Consider the following 27346-nt stretch of genomic DNA (forward strand, 5'->3'; position numbering starts at 1 on the left):
CATGACAACCAAGTATCAAAATAAACTGGACCTACAACTATAATAGAGCCATTCAAAGGGCTAAAGGGCTAAGCCAAGATTTTCAAAACTAATGAAGTGTAGGCAATCACAGAGCCATCACTCTTCTTCCCCCAAGAACAATTTTGCTTTTGGTCTTGTTATATCGCAGCTAAAAGCCCTTCTGAAAGAGGACAATTCTCCAGTATTTCCCCACAAAGCAATTTCCTCCCTTCCCACTGTTGGCAAAATTAAAAGCTATTAAAAATGGCAAAGTGATCAAATGCCCCCTCTCCAGTGCAATCCATCTGCTTAGCAGCATGATAGTGATGGACACTGGACAGTCAATAGGCCATTCTCAAATTCAGACTTTTCTGTCTGAATTCCTGGCTCTGTCCAGGAAAGTATTTTGGTACAGTGACTGTAGTAACAGAGCCCAAACTGAAACTCTGCTTGCTTCAGCCCTTCCCCGTCCTATCCCATAACTCACCAGTCCGGCCTCCGCCATCCTTGGATTCACACCTTCCATGTGAACACTGGACGGTCACCTGGCCACAAGCATGTCCTCCATTCAGGTCCTTCCAGCAGCTCCCCTCTAAGCAACTCCCTGCTCACCACAGATCTTCCTCCACCTCCACCCCCAGGTTGTGAGCTGCTGGGCTATCTCCTTCACAGGACAATAATTACCTAAACCTAATCCTCACAGACACAACTTATATTTATGGAATTACATGGATGACAGCTGACTCAAAGGATTTGGGGAAGAAGTGCTTGAATTTCAGTTATTTCTAAAAAGTTTGTCTTAGAAGTCAGCTGGCTTCACACAGCAAGCAGCCATGTATCCTGTGCGTGACTGAACATCAACGGGGCAGTGAAGATTTTAGAGGACTCCTGAAGGAGTGATCGAACCAGAGCACCACACACATGTCCGCGTATGTTATCTTCCCCGAGTACCACCTTCAAGACCAGATCTCTTGATTCAGCACTATAGTACGTTCATTTTTAAGGTGGCAGTTTTGAAAGGGAGAAAACATAACTTTTGAAAACTTCTGCAAGCTGTGCACTCAGCCTGGGGAAGTGAAGTCCCACCTTTTGTAGGGGCCTGAGGGGCAAAGCAATATTATGTAATCTCTCCCCAAAGCATGCCTTGAACAAACCCCCTGCACATGCATGCACTCAGTCATGCCATCCACATTGGTGTACCCTATTATGGGACTCAAAGATGCAGTATATTGTGCTCATAGGAAAAACGAACACTTAATAGATAAATGAAAAGTGACTGGAAGCTTTAGGCACAGTGCCTAGAAAACACACCGCCTTTCTCACAGGGATTTCAAGGCAACACTGTAGGGAGGAAGGAATTACTTCAAGATAAAGCATGATTACACATCATCTCATGAGCTACACCTCACAAAACGTATTAGCCATTCTTATCTCCTTTCCTCGGTTTGGTATTTATTGTTTACACAATCAGTGGCATGCAGAGTCAAGATATAAGCCATAATTAGTTCTTCCAGTTAAAAATACACTGACCATTCCTACACAAATAAGGTCAAATCACTAATGAATTCTGGAAACTTAAAGATAGTGCTTAAATTACTCCTTACAAAAGGATGTACTTTGCTAAAATTGCTGGAGAAGGGTTTTTTGAGTGAAGCAATGAACATTTGGAAATGCAAGACGGTCAATTTTGGGGTGTATGCTTGAAGATCAGAAGAATGAAAATCAGAAATCAAGACAATATAGATATGTGAGCAAAGAAAAGTGCAAACAATGTGTCCATAGAATTTCATCTTTGCTGTGGAAGCCAGTAAATGCTGCAAGTTATTTGGCCTAGATTTACACTCCCCCCCCCCCCGCCCCGTCAACCATTTACTTTCAAAAAAAAAAACCAAAGAAAAAACATATTATGGAACAGTAAGGTTGTGCAACTTCTCAAAAGATCACAGAAAACTCAGATAAAGTGCGACCCCAATAAAACAAACCCACTGCTCAGCAGAGACTCTCTCTCCTCCTTTCCATACTTCTTTTTAATAGAAATCATTGTTAACACAAGCTTTTTTATTAATTTTTAGGTTGTGTTATCACAGTTGCATAGCAATTAGTTAGTAACACTTGCTTGGCCGTAACACAAACACTATCTGCCATTCACCAAGTTTCACAACAGAAACTTACCCTGCAGGGACTGGGTTTTTTTGCAAGTTTCATTGTCAATGTAAGCTCCATGGCACTTGCATGTCAGGAGTTACAACTACAAAAGATTTTCTGAGTAACATCCTGTGTGTGATGTACTCACCCTGTGCTCCATCACACCAAATCACCACAGACACACCTGCACATCCTGGTTCTTGCAGTTCACAGCCTAGGCTTGGGTATCAACTGGACAATTTCACAACTCACCACCACCTCAAGAGCTACAGGTCATCGCAAGTAAGAAAGTGTTCATGTTCAGTGTGGAGGATAAGGTAGGTGACTGGCATGAAACACCTTCCCCATACAGTGGCAGTGTAGTGTATCGATCAGATCAGACAAAACAGCATGCAATCCTTTCAAATTCATCATCTAACCCTGCAGAAGTTCAGAACACTGCCTCACAGTGAGATATTCAACCATTGTGGCAGCAGGCCAAGGACATCACCGTCATTCTGGGGGACCACCTTTCTAGACATTTCTAATTATTAGGAGGCTGAGTAGTCACATCAGGTTCATTTATGCTGAAACAGTGGGGCTTATACCAACACTCAAGAGAGCTCCGCATTTCTGACAAACAATTGGAACCACACACAAAAGATTATGAATAAAATTGATCAATCTTCATGAAAATGGGGTTAAACTAGTTTTCAATGCCCTTAACACTAAGCTACGATAATCTTTTAGACATTAGTATTGGCTCACATTTGCAAGATACACTACTTCAGCTACCCATATGGAAATGCATGCAATGACAGAAGTTAGGCTTAAAGCACCTACACTCATATAAACCACATTCAAAAGGTAGCAATTCCATCCTCATTTATTATCAGAGTGATTCTTGTGAGGCTGCATGTGCAACAGTGTTTTAACCTATGAGGACTTCATTGACTTCTTCCTCACCTATTACTGTGCTTGGACTTTTCACGGTCTTTTTCCTTGTCCTTCTTGTGCTCTTTGTGCCGGTGTTCTCGGTCTTTGTGTTTATCTTTGTGTTTGTGAGAATCTGCAAGCAGAGAGGCAAAAAAAAATTAAGACATGAAGTTGGGAGAAAACTCCACGCCTCCCTCATGAACCTCTGCATTTTTCCCCACCCCATACCAGTATTTTCTGTCCTTCAAAATTTGTAACAAAAAATCTTAGTTTCAGAGGTCCTAAATAGATTCATTGTTCCTGCAGCACAAGTTAATTCATCTTGGCAACAGCTGCGTTTATATGGTCTTTAGTTCAATGACCTTTAAATGCTTTACAAACCCTGAAGAAATGCAACCCTTCTTATTAAATAGGTAAGTATGGCTATAGCAAGTTCAATCTTATTTGGCAGATGGGAAACCTAGCTTCCTATGCCTGTAAGTATTTAATGTCAAATAGATTATAAGGATACAAGAACAGAGCACAAAGCTGAAATGTTAGGCCTGCTGGATCATAGAATTTAGACTGCTACTTCCACAAGTATGTAGTCTAGACAAACCAGCACCACCCCACCCCCCCAAATTAAAAGCATCTTATTCTTATCCCCAACACTGCATGACATGACAGGCACACAGCAAGGGAAAGGCGGAGTAATGAGGGAAGAGGAAAAGAAAGGGTGAAAAGAGGATTAGGAATTCTCTCCTCATGCTTCTCTTCTGCAGGAGACACTTACCTCCCTCTGACAACAGCCCCACCAAGAAAATCCAGCATGACAGCTGTAATGAGTATGTGCTGGTCGTAACCCACCTATACAGGTTAGGACTGGTCCAAATTAAGTGACAGGTCAGAAATGGGAGATGGCACTCAAGTAAATCTACATGAACACAGTAACTTTATTGGTATCAATTTCTACTGCAAGTGACATTTCTCATCCTCAGTGACAACTGTACTGTACAATAAAGTCCTTTAAAGCACCAAGGAAACAGATCCAGCACAGAAAAAGAGCAACATAGTTGAATTGTAAATAAATTAATTTACAAGTATCTTTAGGTCCTTAAACATTCTTTGTAAGTAGATCAAAAAGGAGCTGAGGCTGAACTAGCACTTCAAACCCACCTCAAAAGACACTATCATTTACAGTGATGGTCACTAATTTTGGGAAGAATGTGTGCATGCCCAAAGATTCCCCCACAGGTTTTGGTGGTTGTGGGATTTTTTTCTGGTTTTGTTGTTGTTTTTTTGTTTTGTTTGGGTTTTTTTGGCTTTTTTTGTTTGGTAGTTTTGGGGTGGGGTTTTTTTTTGTTTGTTTTGTTTTTTTTTTTTTTTTAACATGCTTCTCAAAGTAACTAAAATTAAGTAAGCTCCTTGGGATACCTAAAAGACTGTGCTGACTTTGGCAACTGTTTTCAGCTCATAGGGTGAGAATTTCCTCCAGAGATCTTGGATGTAAGGTATTAATGCTTAATTAATTGTAAAGATGTTACTGTGCCTCTAAAAAGGCTACTATCCCTGCACTAAGAATAGGAAACTGCAACACAAGGATTTTGTGACTTTCACAGTCACATGGGAAATGCATTGCAGAGCCAGGAACAACCCTCATCCTCCCGACTCCAAGTCTTTCGCCACAAATTCATTTTTCTCCTTAACTGACACCAGCTCTTATAGCCTCAAAACATTCAACTGGTTTTAGTGGAAACATACCCACAGTCACATTTCCACAGGATATGATTTTAATCTATTGCTTTCTATAACTTCAGGTATTGTTTTCAGACACCTGCAGTAAGACGACATAGAACAACATATGAATGCTGACATTCAAGCCTCCAACTTGCCTTCTGCATCTTTCCTCAATCCTCCTGAACCTGGAGACACTTCCTAGTGCTTTAGTGTATACAGCAGATACATTTAAAGCACAAGATTTAGTTTTCTATATTTTGATATACAGGCACATGGCAGGTTATGTGGAACATTTGGTGTTACAGCTTAAAACACCTAAGAGTTTTCAAGTACCTAAACAGCAACATCTATTTCACAGCAGGCAGAGCTTTGCAGGCATCTCTGGCAAACTGTGTGGGGACCGGACACCTACACTCTCTGAACTGCCAAGAAGCAATTTCTCAGTACCCTTCTTCCCACCAGGACAACACACATTTCACTGGCAAAAATGTTTTTGCAGTGCGTTTCACACTTAAGATTCTTCAGTTCAGCCAGTAGCTGGAAACTCAGGCTGTTTGCAAACTGCCTGGGTTTTATTCCACAGAGAGTTTACTCATTGATTCCTAAAGCACCAGCTGAAGTGAACAGCCATCTATTTACACTTGATGAATAGGTAAATTGCTAGGAAAACCATCATGATGCTATACATAGAACTATGTACACTCATTTTATAACATACTTGCTTTTTAAGGAGGCACAGACCAACATAGAGTCAATTTTTTTCTACCAACCAATCGATGGAAAATGTGTGCAACTGAACTCAATACTATTCTCTTTAGTGCTTAGAACCACAAGATTATTTTTCACAAAAAAAGCAGAAAACAGAACAGTCTTTTACCTTCATCACCAGATTCCCTTCCAGCTGACTCGTGCTTTCCAGCTGAAATTAATATTTGCTCTTGAAAAGTAGTTCCCCTGCACTGCTTACAATGATTTGGTATTTTCAGACAATTAAAGCCTGGTACAGCAGCAAAAAAAGTGCCTGACCAGTTAGACTAGCTCTGCTTGCTAGTATTTGTCACCGCTCAGCTTTCCTTTGCCGCCTACCGAAGGATTTCTAGTAGGAAAGTCTTTCATAGAGGTATTCTGGCTAAAAGGCAGGCCAAAGTGGCTGGGGAACAGGAGGTTCTGCATACGGTCTTGAATGCAGAAGGGAAAAACTGGCAGGAGAGCTTTCACCCAAGTGCAGCCAAGGCTGGAGAGGTACTTGGCCTCTCACACTGGACAATACTTTGAATTCAGTACTTCCATGGAGGTAAGTGTATTACCTCCCAGACATGTCTCCTAAGAATTGAATTGTTCTGGAATATTTGCCTAGTATTCAGACTCAATGGTGTTGCTTTCTGACACAATGCCGTGAGGTAGGTTAAGAATGAAGACTTCAAAGGAGTTGAAGTTGCTTCAGTTGAGCTGACATATGTATGTCTTCATGTATGTCTTCAGAAGGCATTAAAGCTCTTGGTCTCTTTTTTTTTTTTTTTTTTGAGGGTGGAGCTGGATGAAGTTCAGGAGACTGGGTCATTAAAAAGCACATAATTCTTTTTTTGGCATATCACACAAAAGTGCTTTGTTCCAGACTGGTTTCATGTAGGAGTCCAAGTTGATGGTTATTTGGTGGCTGACACAAAACAAGTTTAGCCATTTCACTCCAGTTCGTGTACCCGCTTCACAGAAAGCAATACAGCATCACGTCCAACTGAATTACACAGGCAACAGATAACCAAATGGGGAACAAAAGTTTAAGACACAGTGGGCCACCTCGCACCAAACCTCATCAACACAGAAGCAATCAACAGAAATGTTCCTGTCTGTAATATATCTTCTTTGATATATTTAGCATATTGATTCCTAGAAGAATCTTCCAGCCTCCAGTAACTCTCTCCCAGCTTGCAGCTGGTTAGCAGTTGACTAGGTCCAGTCTCACATGAGCTACAGAATGAGGTCAGACATTATCATGCTTTCAAATTTGTTTCCTGCCTTTTATGTCTTCCATTAAGCATGTCTGCTCCCTCTAACACTGAACAAGGAGATAAATACTATTCCTTCTCCAAAAGCATTAGCAAAATCCATTGTCTACTGTGAGCAAAGTTCAAACCCCCAAAAGCTCCTGTGATATTTAAGGATTTCAGAAATTGAAAAGTCTCTTTCCAGCATCAAGGCTACAGTGGGGACAGGGGTTATGCTCACTGGGTAAGGATCCATTACCCCTAAGGCTCTCCCTTCAGTATCCTCTAACCCAGAGCTTCAGGCATCTCTTCTGTTCTAGAAAGCTTGATGTCTCTGGCACTGGCTCTCTGTCTGTTAATGCTGAGCCTGGTATGTGTCCAAAAGATTACCACAGTCCTGGTACTATTCCTGCCATCCCCCTGTACCCCCAACAATCACAAGCAGCTCTGCATTTTTGTACATTGATTCATCTTTCAACTCTGTTTAATTACAAGGATGCCTGATTTAAGGATGGGAAATTCTAAGCACTTTTGGTCTGTGGCTCTGTTTTCTCCCTCTCGTTCCCCCCCCCCCCCCCCGCCTTCACTCCACCGCTAAGTCTCTGGGGAAAGGCTGAGTCATAACCCTATTTGCAATACTTGTATATACGTATTACTGGAACAGTGCAGTTTTACTCTTTATCCAGGAACAGAGCTGTAAAAGGTTAGGCATCTCTAAGTACAGCATGACAAGAACAGAGATGAAGAAAGCCACCCTCCAGCAGGCAGTTGCCACCTGGAGAGGAAGAGTACCAACAGACACCAAAGGCAAGTCTCCTTTCACAATGAGAATGGCCCCTGGCTTTATAGATCAGTCTGGTGACAAAACAATTATGTGGAACTATACTGTTTTAATTCATGAGACAAATTCATTTGCTTTTAAAACACTTTTGAACACCACTCTCTGCGCCCCATCCCCAAAAGATTACTTACATACCACAATCAAGGGAAGTAGGCCTACTTCCTACATTAATATGTCAGATTTGACAGCAACTTTTCTAATAAAATACTGAAATCCCAGAGAGGGGCATAAGTTCTCGTATACCCAATCAGTGTACAGCTATCAATATTATTTGGGAGAGTATCACTGGCACATGATACAGGGTGCTAAAGATGCCGTTTTATCCCGCTTGCATTTTATGCCATTGTCACAATTTTGCACTAGAATTTTTTTTTTTTTAAACGAACTGAAAAAAGATATGAGCAACAATCTGGCCCTTCTCATTTCTCCTAAATTAAGTGAGCTAGCTGGCAAATTAACACCTGGTAACCCAAATTTCTGGTCAACAGTAGCTTTTCCAGATAAATCTATTAACCTTCCATATTTGCTGTCTTTCAGTTCACCTTCTTGTAAGTTTTTGTGGGCACAATTTGAATCCCTCATTAACCTGCTTACAGAAAGGTTTCTGCCAGCAGTCTTTGTTCTTTTGAAATGTTTTACTAGGTTCTGGGGGATAAGGACTTTTTGTATTTTTCTTCTGGTTTCAGCAACACCCCAATTGCCTTTCCTCTTGTTAAACAGCCTAGAAATAACTCAACTGGTATGTATGCTGGTATTTTATCCGTACAAAGCCTCATCTCAATGCTTGTCTATACTGATGTCCAGAAATATGATTTAAGCTTACTTGATTCTTGGGACTGAAATCTGTGCCCAAATCTGAAGACACAGCATGAAAAATTAATCACTTTACCAACTAAGAAAAACATGTTTAACTTGTTACTCCAATAACACTTCTGCTTCAGATGAGCGGCTGAAATTTCTGCCCCAATTTAAGTCCAATGCCTCGATATTAGTTACTTGTTACAAGAGACACATACAAGCTCTCAAGACTTTTTCAGGATCATCGGTCTGTACAAGTACTGTGCTCTCTCTATTACCGGTATATTCAGCCATCCCGAACCTGAAGCATGAGCAAGAAGCCCTTTACTATCAGCACAGAGGACATGTATGACGAAAGTAGCAAGGTCTTTTCAGCATCTCCTCTGGAAAGAAGAAGAAAGTCTTAACAAAAAAAAAAAAAAAAAAAAAAAAAAAAAAAAAAAAAAAAAGACTTCTCCAGTTCCACTGCTAAATTATGCAGCTGGAAGGGAGGTAATTCATTAACACTGGATTAGGTTCAAAAGCTGGTCAAGTTCAAAAACTTCTCATGAGCCTTCCTGTCACTTGAGAAATGGTTAGTCCCTTCTCAGCTGAAACACCACCTCCATGTTAGACAAATTTACTCCACAACTGCAGCCTTTTTACTATTTAGGCTGATTTCCTTCTCACCTGTTGTGATGCAAAAGTAAGAAAAGCAAAAAGACTCTGTATGACCCAAATGAAACAATTTTACTGATTCTTACTGATTCTTCTCCTCCCCCACAGGCTCTCCTCAAAAGTAGTCATCTTAAAACTGCAGATTATCAGAAAAAGGCCTCTTACTTTCAAGTTACTCAGGTTTTACCATTTGTTACCATTTATTTTGCCAAATCATATACTTTTAGAGTTTTAATTTCTTGTATGTTGGGTATTAAAAGACAAATAATAAAATTATCAAGGTTCAGTTGCTGAAATGATGCCAAGAAGGGCTATGAATGTTCAAACATGTGAATGTAGTTTGAAGCATCTAAAATACTCTTCATATTCCTGGTAAAGAACATGTACTTTTGCCTTAGGCATCTGGTCAAAATGGTTTAGTGTTGCACTAACTTTTACAATATATGCATTATATCAGCAAGTAGAAAGACTGTAACATTTATTCATTACCCAAGATCTTTAACATGAATAGTGATGGGGTTAGTAGATAACCTAAGTAGGCACAGTAATCTGACATGTAAATGTTGCTCTGTGAGGTTCTAGTCAATTTATAAACTGTTCACCTAAGAAAGCAACCACTGTGCAGAGATGAAAAAGCCCATTTGCAGACCCCCATATGGCTCACAAGAGCAACCATATGGAGAAAGTGGCACAATCTGAGGCATAGGGGATCAGGATCCTCACTGTTAGGTTATGACTGTGGACTAGTCATCTGACTTTACATGTTTTGATTTAACAGTTTTAAAGGCATGTGCAACAATCCCACCTAGCCAGTCTGGAAGAGGTTTAAACTCTTCTAAAATATTTGTATTGCAGTTGGAGGAAGTCACAGTATGATCATGGTGTTCCAGTAACTGATTACACAGTGTTTCTAGAGTTTGTTTAAATGCATTGCCATTGCTGTAGCCCAAAAAAGGAGGAGGAAAAGCTCCTGGACAGAAAACAGAACTGCATCCAGGTATCAGAGACAACACCTTCCCCAATAAAGTAAGGCAGACTGAAAGAAAACAGAACTGTAGGTATGAAAGATACAGAAACTGGAAAACATCTATATACAGCTAAAAGTGTCAAAAGCAGAAAAACATACCCAGAAGGCACTGTTCAGAGAGAGACGAAGGTATTGTGGATGATACACTGGAGCAGAAAATCATAATCTAAAATAAACTTTCAATGTGAAACTGGATATGTCACTTACTGGCCTAACGGCCCTATTTACACAACTACAGAATACACATGAAACATTTACCCTGGAAAGGTATTGCAGGTCTGTTTGCTGTGCTGTTTTTTTTCTCCAGTAGCTGACTGCAAAATGTTTGGAATCCTGAAATGAGAGTGACTGAAACACCAAGACCATGACTTGAACCCCACACAACCTAAGCATGAAATTCAATAAAAGAAGCAGGACCTGGGTTTTCAGTAGGTGTCAAGAGAGGAAACTACAATGATACTGAAACAAGACAGTCAGGCTTCTGCTTCCTCAGAGTGCCATACTTAATAGCACAGACATACCTTTCAAAAGCAACTTGACACGCAACCCTTCACCAGTGTTGAAAGACATCTCCACAATCAACACTGCTGCAGAAAGCTGTTTCTAAATCCTTAAATTCCTTCTTTATTCAAATGAAGTACAATTACTGTGCTATCACTAACTTTTTTCACTTCAGGTGCATCACTGGGTCAGGTACACCAGTTCAGGGAGACTGACACTTCAACAGTGCTCACTGTTTCACTCCATAAACCAGAATAAAATCTGAGTTTTATAGTTTACTGCAAAACAACTGAATTAATTTTGACTAACCACAAGGAGAACACACAAAGCAGGTCTTGGTTGCAAAGCTTAGATCTTCAGTTGTTCATTTTCCAATCATACAAGAGTAGGAAAAAAAAAGCGTAAAAGCTTCATGAAAAGAGAGCCTGGAAAAGTACAGCAGAATAACAAAACATTTTATCCTTTCTAAGGCAGGAACTTTATTACTAAGACTCCACCAGAGTGCGTTCTTCCTTTTTCTAAGGGTTCAGATGGAGAAATATATCATCTCTGAATAGATTTGAGTCAACCTATTTTCCAGGCTATAGTTACTCCGAGACAAAATTCCTTCCAGGCTGAGCCAGAACTGACCACACCACATGGTACCCAATTCTGCCAAAGCTTGAAAACTTGGTACTTTTGATAGAAACAGAGTAAACCCAACAACCTTACAACCCCTCTCCACACTTCAGTAGTTACTTGAGGCAAAAGATACTACAGGGACAGACAGATATTATGTCTTTTTCCTTAAAAGGACTGTGCTGGGAAACTTGGCTTCAGAACAAGACAGACCCCTTAGTTACTGCATTCTTCATTAATCTTGTAATTTGAAGGCCCTGTATTTCTCGCTGTTGAACAAAGGGAAAGGAAGTTACCCGTGGAATAACTTGGTGATGAATCTTGACGTGGGCAGGGGGGAAATTTTATTATGCAAGCAAGGATCTTACACAGCTTTCTAAAAACACAAAAGTTTCCAAAACAAGATCAACACACCTTCTGCTCCACTGAAACCCCAGGGCAACTTCAATCTACAGAAGAGAGGTAAACAATGTGACAGAACTGCTAAAAGTGAGAGAGCGTGGCAGGCACAGCACCAAGTCTGCAAGCTAAGCTGTACACTCATTTATCCATCCCAAACTTTAAAAGCTTAGCATGGATAGGTTAACGAGGCCAGGAAAAAAACAAACAAAAAAACCCCAATAGACTGATCACTCCTATCTTGTGTGACTGAAGCCTCTGGGACATGAAGTTAACCTGAAGGAAATGTCACTGCTGGCATTTCATCAATCTAAACCAACCTGCAGGGAAGCTGGGTAGGTAAGCAAGACATCCTGCAAGAGAAGGACAGATACTCTTTAGTGCACATTTTGAGCCCTTCTTCAAATTTTTTTTTCAGCCACACTGGATTAATCACTTATTTTCTGTGCACCTCATTTTTTCACCTGCTGGGGAAGTACCTAACACTCTGCAGGTAATTAAATGCTTAAGTAATTGAGATAGCTATGTGGTAAAGGGATGCTGACCTTAAACTGCTACACTGCAAGCATTTTGCAGCAAAACAACTAACCGTGTAGACAGCAGCAGGAATGACTTGTCAGTGCCTTTTTTTACATGGTCTCTTCTGAAAGAGGTGGCACGTTCACATACGCCTATTCTGCAGCAGATCTTAGTTGCTGTGTAACAAACTCATAAAATCACTGCAAGTAGAACTGCAGTAGACAATATTACACAAAGGACAAGACTGAGGAAGCCTTATAAAGCATGAAAATACATGTTTGATCAGTACAGAAAGGCTAAATTAATAGCTGCTTCTTACACATGCCAAAGGGCTCCCAACCGAGAGGCAACAATGAAGTTTCAATCCATTATTTGCATTCAAAAACAAAAAAAGTTCAATGTGAACAGAAACATGTGTTTTCAGGGATTCCCAAGATGTAAAACATTCTCCTGTAATTGTATAAATAAGAGTCAGAGACTGAAACCCATTAGTATGTTTCCACTAACAAAGCAGAATAAAACAGAACAGCAAGTTAAAGCTTCAGGGAAATGACCAGCGCCAGCATACAGCTTAAAATGCTGCTGTGCTGGCATGGAAGAGAGGAAAGTCCAGAGTAGTCTCTTAAGGAAACAAGATAAGAGCAACCCAGTTATTGTCCCTAGTGATATTTATTCTTATAAGGCTACACTCTTTTATAAGTAGAAGTACTTACTTTCCACAGCCTCCTCCATTCAGAATTTGAGTATCTTGCATACTAACACTCTTCCCTTACTGGGGTAGAAATAGTTTCAGCGATTTTTTTCCTATTGCTTTATGAGTCTACATCCACATGAATAAACAAAGTTAGGTACTGCATGTACATCTTTAAAGAAGCAGCAAACTGAAGACACACTTCTGCCTTAAGTTTCAAAAGCCATGGCCCATCACATCTCTGCACATCAGGAGGTGAGGATGAGGCCGACAGCAAGATCTAGGGAAAAATCAATGCAGTGAGCACTGTGGGACTCAGTAAAGCTCCAGAACACTCTAGAAATATAAAGCCATGTTGGAAGCATGTGCAAGTTTATATGGTATATGCCCACTTCAGTCCTAGCTGTTGTCATGTCCAACAACTGCCTTGCTTTCAAGTAAGCACTTATTCCTGCTCCTCCCACCTCAAACTAGCCCAGAATTACTTTCGACAGCCAGTGAAGGGGTCCAAACAGATAGAAAAGTGGAAAGCTAGGCAATTTTAACAGCCAATGACCCTTTCCAAAGCCAACTCCGCCTGCATCTGAGTATCATAACCAGATCCAAAATGCAAACAATGGACAGCCACAACAAGCTTGAGCTTCATCACCTCTCAGGTTTCAAAAGCCTTACACTCATTGCAACTAAATCTGTATTCTGATTTGCTAATACACATATATACAGGACTGAGACCCTGCGGGACTTCGGGGTATATAAAGTGAATGTGGCTGAGGGGAAACAGCTGTTACCAATCAGCTCAGGGAACAAATTTGGCATAAAAAAGTAGTTACAGGTAGGTTCCCTGTGGATTTCTTTTAGATCCAATAATACCAAACAATTTTTATTAGAGCATCTAATCTCAGGCTTTTCCAAATTCGCACCCATTTCGCACTCCATTGTGCAAAATGCAGTTAACATAACCAGCACAGCAGGAAGGACAGACTTGCTGAGAAAGCCTGGACAATTGTTCACAAACCAGTCTAGCATCCAGGAGTGTAAAGTTAGTTTAAAATTATGAAAGAAGGTAAAATTTAAGGACGTTCAAATAGAATGCAAGGGGACTAATCCTATTTTCAGACTTAGAAAGCAACCAACCTTTAGCACAGACACGGTCATGCAGTGCTGTCACACACAATCTTCTCTCGGGAAGAGACAAAGAGAGGGATGTAGGCGCCACACCAGAGACAAAGTCAAAAAGAACTGCCCAGGGTCACTCACAAGTCACTCAGGAGCAAGGACCAGAGACACCTGTGCCTCTGCTTGCCTTCTGCCCTGGTTCTCCAAAGAAGGGCAACTGCAACATTTACAGGCATGTTTAGACTTCAGAGTTACCAGGAACTGCTGAAGATAACCTATCCCTTACTTCAACACAATCTAAAGCAAAATTGTTCACTTGACCCTTATTTTTGTGGTTTGCAGGAATCCTCTTCCTTAAGTAGTTCTTGGCTAGCAATTTGGGCTGCACAATTTTTGGGACAACACACTGCTCTTCATCAATCCCCTCTCATGAAAGGTGTGCAAGTCAGGGTGGATTGAAACACTCACCTTTGCTCAGCCACTAAGCACACTTACACCAGAGAGACTTCTGCTCTTTGGCTGTTTCATAGCTCAGAGAACCCCAGCTTATGCTCAACTGTAACACAAGAATCAAGCCGAGACTTTAAGCAAGGAGTACACTGACTGTGCTCCTGCCTGCACCATCATCACAGGTAGGTGGGCTGAATCATCTTCTGGAGATTCTTGACAAAGGATTGCCCGGGAACAGCTTTGAGAGTTACTTCGGTAGACTGGGTCAAGAGCAAAGAAAATCTTTCAGTACAATCTGTGACAAATTCACACTGCAGAGAACTTCATGTACTGTACTCCATCCGTAGACTGAGTCAGTGCCCCCAGCAGAAGGTTTTTACGCCTCCAACTGCTCTTTATACCATCATTAGAAAGGTGCAAACAACACAATTTGTGATGCAAAGTCAACAGCTGCTTATTGCATGCAAACTTTCAAGAATCAGGAGATTCTTGAAAACTCAGGTGAATCAGGAGAAGACAGGGGCAAACAGCTACAACTCCTAGTCCTCAGAGGGGATAATAGAAACTTCAGCTAAATTAAAAAAATAAAAAGAGATTGGTATTATTTTGGGGCATAAGAAGAAAAGCTTCAGTTCTAAAAACTGCACTAGCCAACAGGAAAACTGCTGTGTTGTCAGGAATAATTACACTGCAATGATGTCAACTAGAAAAATATTTTCACTTGCTGGCTGTGTAAATCACTAGCATTTCTGGATTCACTAAAAAGAAGTAGTTTGTAAAGACTCCCTGAAATCCTGACACTTCCTCAGTGCAAGAGTGATGTCTCAACAGTAGCTCACACAGAGCCTGTATTTGCACCAACGCACGAGGACAGGGCTGGCATGTTTGACTATCCTGAGTTTGACCCTGAACAAGGGCTCCCCCCCAAGCAAACACTTTACAGAAGATCAGAAAAAAAGCAGTTGCATTGAAATGCTTGTCTTGCAGCAGTCAATGGCTAGCCTCCTGTCAGCAGTCAGGATCACACACAGTTTATACACATGGGAGTGGTACAAGCTGTGCTCAGAGTCCTTGGAGAAGAGGCTCTAATGGCATTTGTTCAAAGCCTTTTATTAACCATCCCTTGACAACATGATGTGGCTTTGGCCAGTGCTGGTCTCCTGCTTGCTGTAGGGAGGAAAGACTTGAAGAGGCAGCACCCTTGGGAACAACATAAGGCCTCCGCAACCCTCAGTATTAGAGCATAAATTGAGTCTGCAAGACAGAGAACTGGTTGGTACAAGCTTTAAATCACCTCTGCTAAGCAGTACCACTGTTTTACACACTGGAGTGAGACAATTCTCTTACTACTTGTTTAATATCATGCCTACTAAGCTGAACTGATGGGGGAAGCATGGCCTAAGTCTTATAAAAGGTTTGTTTCAGAAGACCAGGCACTTATTTTTATCACACTTAAGCTGGTTCCTCACTGTAGGAGCAACTCCCACACTGATTCCAGCTGGTGTTGGTGGTTGGTTTGGTTTTTTTTTTTTTTTCTATCTGCAATCATTTCTTTCAAGTATTGGGCTGCACTGAATAGATACAGCCCAACTTCACCTCTGGTCCCATCGTGGTTAAGTGATCACTCACCTACGCCAGGCTAATTCCAACCGTTGTCTGCAAGCATCTTATCACCAGAGTCTGCTTTGCCACAAGTCCCACTCTCAAGACAAGGGAGAGAATGCAATTCCCCTTTCTTAAGGGGACATTACTGCAATTAGCATACAGGAAACCACCCGATTCCAGCTAAAACACACAAGTAAACAAAAGGTAAATGTTTAATAACAGTTGAGATTTCTGCACTTCCAACTGTACTCCTGAGTCTTCTGAAAGGAAAGGATAGAGGACATAGAAAGAAGCATCACCACAGCAGTGTAGGTCACAGTAGCTTTAAAAGTGAGTTTTAAAATAAGGTTATGATTGCAACACTTAAATGACTTGTAAGTACAGCTCCTAGATATGGTGCACCAACTTCCACTGGAAGTCTTCAATTTACATCAGTAGGCACAAAATGTTACTTAAATCTCTGATTTTAATCTCGTTATGCACCTGTAATCTGTTTATTTTGTTAAGTCCAGGTCAAGTGTCACTAGCTGGCAACTGTTAAATCACACTGATACAGATACCCGAATATAAAATGTAACCTGTTAATGCAGGATAACATGCAGTGGTTACTTTATTATGCATAACAAACTCCTAACTTGTCAATCAAAAAAAAAAAAAGCTCCACACAATGTATTAACAGTTTGGTGAGGTTTTTTCCTGGGTTTTTGTTGTTTTGTAGTTTTGTTTTTTAAACTAATGGCTTGCATCTTTGGATGGAAATCAGAATTTTATTAAATGCGCAGTCAACATTTTCAGATTCCACCTTACACAAAACTCAGATCTGCCTTGAATGAGACTTAGGAAGTAGAGAAAAACATTTACTTAACTTGTTTCACATCTAAAGTCTATTAAAAGAAAGCAAGCATAATCCCTGGAAATTGAACTGAAGCAATTGCTTCTGGTTACCTTGTTCCTCAATTTTAAGAGTAGTGCTTTCTTTACCTATGCAGAAATAACTAGGAGTGAAAAGTCAGCTTGCTTTTTTCAGCTTTCAAATGGCTTCTACCATCACAGTCACTAAATGAGCTGTTTAAACTGAAGGAAATATGCTGCAGGTGCAGAGAGTCATCAACAGTTAGTTTATCACTGCACTTCAAACTCCAAGTGCTTAGCTAATGACTTCCATCATATCAGAGGTTCTGCTTTACTACTGCAAAATGATCACACTCTAAGTTTTTTGAACATGAAACCAAACATTATTTAAATATTTTAAGAGGTTGGTTTGTGAGAGGGTTAGAAACATGCTCGAAAAAACCTATGAGGACTACAGAAGCAATGACAGGGATTCAAAACTTTGTTATTCCTCTTTAATATAACCCAAAATGAGAAAAACAAGTTATATAGCTTATTTTCAGGAGTATTCCAAAGGAAAAAATTAAGAAATATTTCTTTCCATTTGATTATTTGACAGCAGAAATAAGCAAAGGAAACAAGAGGAACATCTAAGACTATTTACAATCTCGTAATTCATTCCTGAATGATTCAGCTGTAAGGCTAGGAAAAACTATTTTTAAAAGTTTCTTGGCTGCCAGTTTTATATATGTTGAGACAAATTTTTAAAAAGTTATTATGATTCTTACTAGAGTCAAAATTAAATCAATACATCTGTTAAAATTTATTAGGAATTTGACATGAAGGGCTAATACCACCCTGAAAGCTGTAGCCACTCCAGATGATTTAGTAGTTTGCTCCTACACAAACAGCCCAGAGCAGCAGCTGTACTGTTCTCTCCTATCCTCCTCTTCCAAGTATTTCAAGCCTGTGCTAGACAAAACCACTTCTGGGAGTGAAAGTGCCATCCAGGTACCCAGCCGCAGAAAGCAATGCTTACACTCTTCAGAGTAAGGTCTGCTTTACCCAAAAGAGCACAGCAGCCCCAGCATTTTCTGAAACTGCAATCCCTGAATACATTTAACCTGTTTGAGTTCACATGCATTTCAGCAACACTATTTTGCAAGTTTTAAGGTGTACAAATTTACTTTTGAACTTGGATCTGTTTTACAATTAGCAATTATCTTACTTCCTGTACTCTGGTCCGTAGCAGACCAGAAAAAAAATCCTTTTTTCCTGTGATCATGACTGCAACCCGTGATCAACTTTACCTGATGCTATCAGATGTAAAAAGGCACCACTACTGAAACACCAGAGCCTTAAAAGCTTTCACTAATGCATAGTAGTAGTACTAAGTAAAGCCTGTAAATGGGAAGACTACACGATAAGTAGCCCTAATACCACAAGAAAGAACTAGTATGAATAACCTATTCTGAAAAATCAGCAAATGATGACACAAGATACTTAACTTCACCATTCCCAAAACTAAGTAGCTGCATGGACAGATCAAGATACTCCTGGAGAAAGAGGTTATCATAAAATTGAAATTTAAGTAACAGCTTATAACAGTAACATTTCTCTTCTAGTGATGGTGTACTAAATACCCCAAATTTGTTGGGGACAACACTACATTCCACCTGGTTTCCTAAGGACATTTGTTTGAACCTCTAAAAGGTGATACAGTTCAATAGTGTCTGCTCAAGAGAGGATCTACAACCAGAGAAACAGCTCAACATAGGTTTTCACAACAAGAGACTTTAAAAAAAGTACCAGTTACCTTGAGATTAAAACATAAAACAAGATACTTTCTGCCACTACAGTCTCTGTGACAGGTACTGGAATCTTGTCTGCTAGCACTTCACAGTAAGACAGCTACCCCAATACAGAAACTGCAATTTTTTTTAAGTGAAAGCAATAAACACAGACAAGTAAAACAAGGAGTCAATTTGCTAATACCAAGCATCACATTCTCAGAAAAATCTAACTTCGCTCCAGCGAAAAGTGTGCAGTTAATGTCAAGTCCAACATTTAATCCATCCAGGAGCGCACCAGAAGTTGTTTTATGAACTACATGGACATCTGACATACAACAGTAATTCTGGTTTGATTAAGTGCAAGGGAAAACTGTAGTGACTAACAGGGAGGAAACAATTTGACTCTCGGTGTACACAGACACTTGATAACCTATCTATGTACTGATGCCTTTTTGGAGTACCAACCTCCACAAGTAATTTGATCTAAATTTAGTTTTGTGTGTAAATCAACCCATTTGGATCACAGGATTTGGGAAATCACATACCCGTCATTAGCAAAGTGCTAAACACATTGCCTAACAGTATACTATTCAGATACCTGTGATGGGGAGGAGGCAGTAAAGATGTAAGAAACAGTTTATGGGATGAAGAACTCAGCAAGTGTCACTGACACATGCTGACCAAATGACACCTACTTCAGAACACGGAAATAAGAGACCTATGAGAAACCTAGAAATGACACAAATTTGCACTAATTTTTAAGCCTTCAAACACCTCCTGGATGCTTAGAAGAAAGCCCTTCTGAATACCAGATCTTGCCTGAACTGAAAACTAGTGGAAAACTTACCTTTCCAGTCTCTGAAGCAACTATGATAAAAATCACCATTATACTTGTTTGTAAGCCATGTACTACAATTTTTTTTAAATACTTTTTTTTCAGTAGTGGGGAAAAACAACTAAAGGGAGGGCTTCTTTGACTCTGTTCTTCTGTAGAGTTAATTGCCAAAGACTAATTCCAGAGCTCTACTGAGATTAAACCGTTAATACACACAAAAAGACACTATAAAAAACTCAGCTTAGAAAAACATCAAATATCATATTTATTTCAGCTCTATTCAAAAAGTAAATATTTGCCATGTGCAAGTCAGTAGACTTCTTCCCTAGGACTTCTCTATAAAAATGAAACTGAGGAGTGTTCCTTTCCCCAGCTCAATGGCCCTCCCAAAACACAAACACACTGATGTTATGCAAAAGAGGACTCCTTGAACTACACACTAATGAGTTCCCTTTGGGATTTAAGGTTTCTTAGTCTGGATTAGAGTCTGAGCATGAGGCTCCTGTGCCTGGGTGGGGTATTTACAAAAAGGGAGAAAAAACACAAGAACTTAAGTTAAAAACAAACTAATTCTGCCATTAATAAATGAAGCTCACATCTGTTTTGAACTGTTTCATGTACTTGTGAAATACAGCTACAGGGGACTTATTTCACAAAACAATGCTCCACAGCTTCATTCTCTGTAAAGGAATCTGTTTAAAAATACACACTTTAACTTCAGTACACAAAGACTTAGTAAGCTTCCCAGTTCTTCAGAAATGTGGCCAGGGCATTAGTATTGTTTCTCATTCTAACCAAATACACTGATGAGCTATGGGCAAAGCCCAAGCACAGATCAGTTCCCAGGAGATCCAGCCCACCTTCTGAACTAGCTACCCCTGCTGTCAACACCAAATGTAACCTGTTTCCTAAACTGCACGCAGACCAGAGTCAGTTGGTATGCAAAGACCGCACCAGCAGCTTTGGAAAAAAAAAAAAAAATCTATCAGATTCCTGAAAGTGGCAAATACTGCACTGCATGAGTGCTGTGAGAGAGGCCTACTCACAAACAGAGAAAGACAGAATATTTTAACTCAGGCTATGGTTCAACAATAAATTCACTTTTTCCTCTACACAGATGAGCTCACACTTTGACAGTGATGGATAGCAAAATCATAAACTGAAGATTATGCATCACTAGACAAAAGTCTCAACAACAGGGCTGGGCAGGAGGGAAGGGGCAAACCTGTTAGAATCAGAAGGCAATGCTTGAAGAATGACAGCTTTACACCTTCATGTATGAAACGCAAAACTGATGGACTCATCAATTCAAGTGCTTCTGCCTTTTGCCTAAGATTCAGTTTAAGAATTAAATTACTGGGATAGCCAGCTTATTGCTAGCTACAGTCTCCATCCAGTGCAAGACAAGCTACGGACTGGGGCCAACAAAACTACACTGTGCTGGGCTCTCCCAAGACCACATGCTAACAACTGAAGCAGCCAAGCATAGAGCATCAAGTGCCAAGCTGTACTTTCCTCTTTGCATCTATACTATGAGAATAGTCTAAAACCTAGAAAGAAGCTTCCTTTAGATAGAAGTGATGCTGAATAAGCCTACTTGATGATAAAAGAAAAACATTGTTTATGACAGCTACCAAACTCCAGAGAGCAGCATATTTTAAATTAGAAGACTGTATCTACTCATAAAAACAGGTATTTCAAGGACAGCTTGCTTATGCTTCCCTAATGAAGTGCAGGTGACATACACAGCTATGATACTATGACTCAGACAAGATGCTAGCTCCTCTGAGAGGCTTCCTGGTTTTGGAGTAGGAAGAACACAGGAGGAGGTAAGAATGCAAAAGTGAAAAAGGCTCTTGAAAAATGCATGTTATCCACATTCACATCCAAAGGTATCCTGGACAGCTGGAGAGATGTTCCAATCTACTGGAGCAAGACCAAGTAACCCAAACACCTACTCAGCTCCAGTATGACAACTTGCAAATATCAGAGTTAACAGCACCGATATCCTGACTCTGATTTGTGCCAGTGTTTGTTTACTAAAAAGATGGATCAAGATGACACGTACAACAGGATTGGGCAACACTGCAGAAGTTAATCAGGGTCACTGTTGTTAAGAGTTCATCTCTTGCATTGTATTTGTGTTCATATGAACCTACTACCTCTGCATCTCACAATTTACACTTGTGTACTGGAACACAACTTGCACCTTACTTTTTCTACTGCCAGAAAGCACTTGAGACTTTTTGCTCTTTATCCCTGAGGTGCACTATTACCAAACTGAAAGAACTTAATCTTCAGCCAAAACCAATGCTAAAAACTAAGCGTTGAGGGGAAACACCAGTAAGGTAAGCTTACTCTGATCCACACATAAAGGGGTTTCCTGTGCACAAGAGGCATTACAACAGATACAGCACATTTTAACAGCCTCAATGACGTTCTCAGTCCTCAAAAGAAAAGCAGGCAGGCTTTTATTCCCCATCTGGTGGTCATTAACTCTAGAGTACAAACCTCAGAGTACGTCACTAGTACTACTCCATCCCTCCATTTTGTACATGCTGCTTGTGTTGCAATGAATCATACCCTCACATGGATCTCCAAAGAGCTCCTGCTTCCAGTTTCCCAAAAGGGTAGATTAAAATGGAGAGCGCTTGTCTAACTTGTAAGTGTACCTTGTTAGGCAAGTTAAAACTGGTACCTGCCCATCCCAGCTGTTTTATCTCTCCAATAATTGATCTTACTCACACACTTGCTAGCATTCACAAACTGGCATAAGACATAATATGCTCTTCCTATTGCTCAAGGCACAGTTAGGAGACACTCATACCAAGGTGGCATGTATAGTGCAAAAGACTAACCTGTAAAGCACTTGATACTGGAACCCCACACACAGACCAGAAAACCACTGATCTCCCTACTGTAAATCCAGTGATTTCACTAATTGCAAAACCCAGCACACAACATTTTAGTATTTGTGAATTGATTTAGTACCACAGAAAAAAATGCACGCTTTAGCTCCTGAGACGAGTTCTGCATTTAAGAAAAAATTACAACATATGCTAAAACTGCAGAAGCTCCTTTTTCTTTTTGTACTGCCCTTTGCTAACCACCTCAGTCTTCAGCTGGAGAGAGAATTAAAAATCGAAAACAAATGTCCAAGTTGGAATTGAATCTTAGTCCTAGCCAGACAGCTTTATATCTATTTCTGTGCTGGAAGAAATCACTCCCACTTTGTTCTTGTTTCTCCACCTCTGAGAAGAGCATACTACTCCCTCTTCTCCCACTGTGTTGCCTATTTAAACAATACGGCGTTAGGACGGGATAACAATGTATAGCACAAAGGACCTTAATCCCAGGCATAGTGTCCATGTGTGACAGAATGTACCTCCCCAGTGGTTCCTGCCTTCAGCTTCAGAAGAGCCTCCCTTCATATTCAACCCTTCATCTTCACATAGCCTGACCAGAGCACCAAGCAATACAGACTATGCTGAGAGCTGCCAAGACAGCATCACACAAAACCAGAAGCTGGAATAAAAACTGCCAATTTAGCTACAAATCTCCCTAAGGACACAAAGAACTCCATCCACTTGTATCCACTGCAGAGCAGACGAAGGAAGACAGCCCTCCTACCTGGTTAGCAGGTCTGCAAACTATCTCATGTCACAAGCTATGCAACAGGATGTCCCCTACCACCACCTGTACTTTTCTCCCCCTAAAACTCTGCTTACAGATCACAAAAAATAGAAGCCTCTTAGTTGTGCTACTGTAACTCCAGGATCTCTGCATTTCAGTCAGAAGACCACTACATGTTTCTTAACTCTACCTCCAGATACCTAAAAATCTGCAACAGACACTTAACATATTTCAAAGGGAAAAAAACACAGAAGGTGAGAGCCCACTTTTCCCTCACCCTCTCCCCTAAAACGACATTTGAAGCCACCTCTCCAAAACAAGAAACTGCAACCTCAGAGGAAGATGAGCAGCTTTTTTGACAAGTCTGGCCCTTGTTCAAATACTGGAATATAAGCCTTGAGCAGTAATACATTGCCATCAATAAAAAGTTCAACTAAAGTACATTGCCCTGGCCCTAAAACACAGGTAATCTATTCCATGTTACATACAAAGGAAAAACTACCATGTTTTCATTCAAATTGAAAAGGTGTATCGAAGAAAAGTGACAAATAAAAGAAGAAAAAAGGTTCTGGGTAACACTCTACAAGTTCACATTCTCATGGGTCCAAAGCAGTGTTAGGCAATAGATCAGTGACAAATGCCAGGAAAAATTAAAAAGCTATCTGTACTTGGGTATTGTTCCATTCCTATTAATTATTTTCTTGACTTTTTACCATGAAGCCACATCTCTGGTCAACATCTAAAAAAATTCTTCTTAAAACTTCTTGAAATTATTCCATTTAGACACTGCCACACATCATCTAGCTGCACTAAACTCACAAGACATTTGGATGGAAACAAGTGAACTTCCAGTCCCGTGCAGTATACACTGAATAGTGGAGTGACCCCAACACTTCAGAAATTACAAAGCATGTGATAAAACTCACTCCAGAGCAGCCAGACACACAGTGCTCATGCATTAGCCCAGTGGGTTTCAGACAGGACAAGCTGCACGCAGTCTTACCCACATTGAACACAAGACCTCGTATTTCATTTGTTCCTATCATTTATTCCCTAACACAGCAAAATGCTCTACTACTGAGGTCCCAGATGCTTGCTGCAAAAATTAGTAAGACTGTGCAAATCAGTGATTGGGATTTCAAAATGAGCAGTAAGTACTAAAAGTCACCAGGGAGTTATTTTTAGAAAATCATTGAAAAATAGCATTATGGGAGAAAAAAGGACATTTTGAAGAATCAGAACTATGCCTTCATTGAGAACATTAGGGTGTTTCTCCCCCAAATAAAGTTGTACTATCTGCTAAATGCTGTGTGTCTGTAAGAGACTATGTCAGATGTATACTGTGGCTGATGAGACTTAACAGGCACTTAGCTAGTACATCCTCACCATGGAGCTTGTCTTTAATGGACACAGACATGACCTAGCCAAAAATGCATTACATAGACTGATCAAAATATTTTAGTGAAGCTACAAGTACACTCCAAGCTTTCCTGAGGCAGAAATCAATCTCTCTTCAGTCATGGAAAGATACAGCCAGCTGCAGAACCACTCTGCTGCAGCACTGAATTCCATGAATGTCCATCTGTCTTTAACATGCAACCATTTATGTTAGGCAGACTTATGAAGGAGTGAATCTTCATCTTCTCATGGGCACCATAAAGCTCAGCACTCTGCAATACTGCTAGAGAAGGAAGCCATTGTCTTTACAACACTCCCTAAAAAACCCCTTCTCTGACGATAGTATAAGATAAAAATACATACATGCACACCCACACAGCTCACAACTGCACAAAGCATATGGTAAGCTTGTGAACATGAACAAATACATTCATGTCAAAAATATCGATAAGGAATCCAAAAAGATCTACCCATCGGAAGCTTTGTGGGAAGCAACTTTTGGCTCCAAGACTGACAGAAGCCTTCTAATAAAACAATTTCCCAATGGCCTGATGCTGTCCCTCTTTACCCTGCAATCACCCCAATTTCAGAAGTTACAGTCTTCAAACTTAAAAAGGGATTTAAGTACTTTAGGTGGAGACACAGGTTGTTTTTCTTGATGAGGTATTGTCTGCTGAGGCTGAATGACAATCACCTACACTAACTTTCCTGCTATACCTCCCATATTTGAGCCTGCACTGCCCCCATCCCATGAAGATATGCATTTCAGACATTTTCCAGCCCCTACCTCCAAAGCTTTCCAAAACAGGAGTAAAGCATGCTCAATGCTGTCTCTGTCCTTGTAACTCCTTCATGTTGGGAACTGGCAGTTTCAAAACACACAGCAGCTGTCAGTACAAGTTAGTTGGCTAAACTGAACTACTACTGTGACCACCTTCAAGTGAAACTACTGAGATTTAAGTAACAGCTATGAACAAAGGAAACTTCCCCAGGGTGAAGTAACAGTATCAAATGTAGTATTGACGAGGGCTGTCTGGCCATGTCTTCTTTTTCACACAGAGTATGTTATTCTAGCAGACAAACAGGCTTTGAGATGATGGAAAACATCACTAGAACTTTGAGATGACAGTAGCAAATTCATGAGACAATTCTGATTTGAACCACTGTCCCTCTTTACTCATCTTTCCTCATTACAGGACTCCATCTCTATCATTAGCTATTAATAGGGAACTAATTGCCAAAGTCTCCCACTTCCCCATCAAGTCTGATCTCCACCAGTTGTGCTGGAGGATCTCCGAGAATATTGTTTGTTGCAAGGACTGGCACAAAACTCTGTATTTCACATCACCCCTCCTGCTGACACTGCAACACAGACTGATGTTTAACAAGATCCTACTTCTATCTCAAAGAAGTCCAAGAATCATTGATGTTAAGTAGGTGTTACAAAAGAACAAGTTTCAGGAAGACTGACTGCAGCTCCATACTCTCCACTTTCATTCTCAAGTCTGGAGCTCTCCCTTGTTCATCAGCTGAGTATTAATGTCACCTTCCAGATGTCCTAACTCTTGCTGTGACACCAGAAGATATTACTGCAGTTCATTCTTTATGATCATTAGTTTAAAAAGCAAGCATTCAAGATGAAAATATTTCTAACTATAAATCTGATTAAATCTACTGGAACTATTTAGTAATTATGTCAGCCAGGACATTTTGAACAAATGCTGTGCTAAAAATACTGTAGCCTCATACACACCAGGAAACCACTACTACAACTTGTTCAGCTGAACTACTAAATAACAGGAGCCTGCTGTAGAAAAGGCTCTCTCTGCTCTGCCCAGAACAGCACTTCAACACTGTATTAATTCCAATGTTCAACCAGTGACAGACAGTGGAAGCCACCAGAGGCACATGCAATGGGAGCTCCCTAGAGCAGACAGTTAATAGCAGAGTAAGGACAGCAGTAACTGGAAATACTGTTTAAAAGGAATAATCCTACTGTAGCTGAGAACTGGGTTTTAAACTGATTTTCTAGCTGTTCTTTCAGAAGAGCAGGTCAGCAGCAACCTCACTGCTGAAACAACAGCAAGTCCATACCCTTCTCCTGTTCTCTTAACGGGAGGAAGCATTATGAAATCTAATTATGATACATATTTAAACGCTGACAGTGCTAAACAGCTCAGAACGGATAGTCGTACAGGGAGAAGGTACGGCTGGGCATATTTATCATATGCTGCTGTCTCAGTCAAACGAAACAGCCCCAGAAAAGCAAGGTGATAAACACCGATTTCTACCACGAATATCCTCTCTCAGATTTGGAAACCTAAGACACAGTCCTTCAAAACTCCAGGCAGAAGCAGAATACATAATGCTAAATAGCATTTTGCTCCCATGTTTCTAAGTGTGAGGTTTTCTATAAAACTTGAAGCAGTTTCTATAAAACTAGCAGCTGCAAAGGCAATTCAACTTAATAAGCCAATAAATATTTCTGAACGACTGCATGTCTTACAAGTATATGAGAAATTATATTAGCACGATGAGCTCAAGCAGACTTGAACCTATCCCATCTCGAAAAGCCAAAAAACAAATCTGCGCTGATTTCTTATGTTAAATTGTCCTTTTCTTAAATAGTCACTGTATCATTAAAGCCCATCCTTGCAGTCCAATAACAAAAAAAGCAGATACACTGTCAGAGCTCCGCTGATTTTAGCAAAACTACAGCAATTTACAACACTAGTAAGAATCTGACCTGGAGCCTCTCTCTAATAGGGCAGTGGCTTGTGCTATTTCAGCAGGTATTACTTTAACAGGAATCCAGTGAAATCATTAACAGAGGAATTTGAGTCAATGAGATGTTAAGTACTTGCTATAATTAC

The 27346-nt window shown here is 40.3% G+C and overlaps 1 protein-coding gene across 1 annotated transcript in view; it reads right to left on the bottom strand.

Annotated features, from left to right (window-relative positions):
• The window catches only part of TOP1 (DNA topoisomerase I), a 76368-nt gene that overhangs the window by 42608 nt on the left and 6414 nt on the right, over nucleotides 1-27346 (bottom strand). The window contains exon 3 of the mRNA XM_030009199.2: nucleotides 3091-3193. Within this exon, the coding sequence (XP_029865059.1) occupies nucleotides 3091-3193 (103 nt within the window). The remainder of the gene's footprint in view (nucleotides 1-3090; nucleotides 3194-27346) is intronic.

The sequence above is a fragment of the Aquila chrysaetos genome, chromosome 3 (genome assembly GCF_900496995.4).
Source record: "Aquila chrysaetos chrysaetos chromosome 3, bAquChr1.4, whole genome shotgun sequence".
Classification (NCBI taxonomy): Eukaryota; Metazoa; Chordata; class Aves; order Accipitriformes; family Accipitridae; genus Aquila; species Aquila chrysaetos.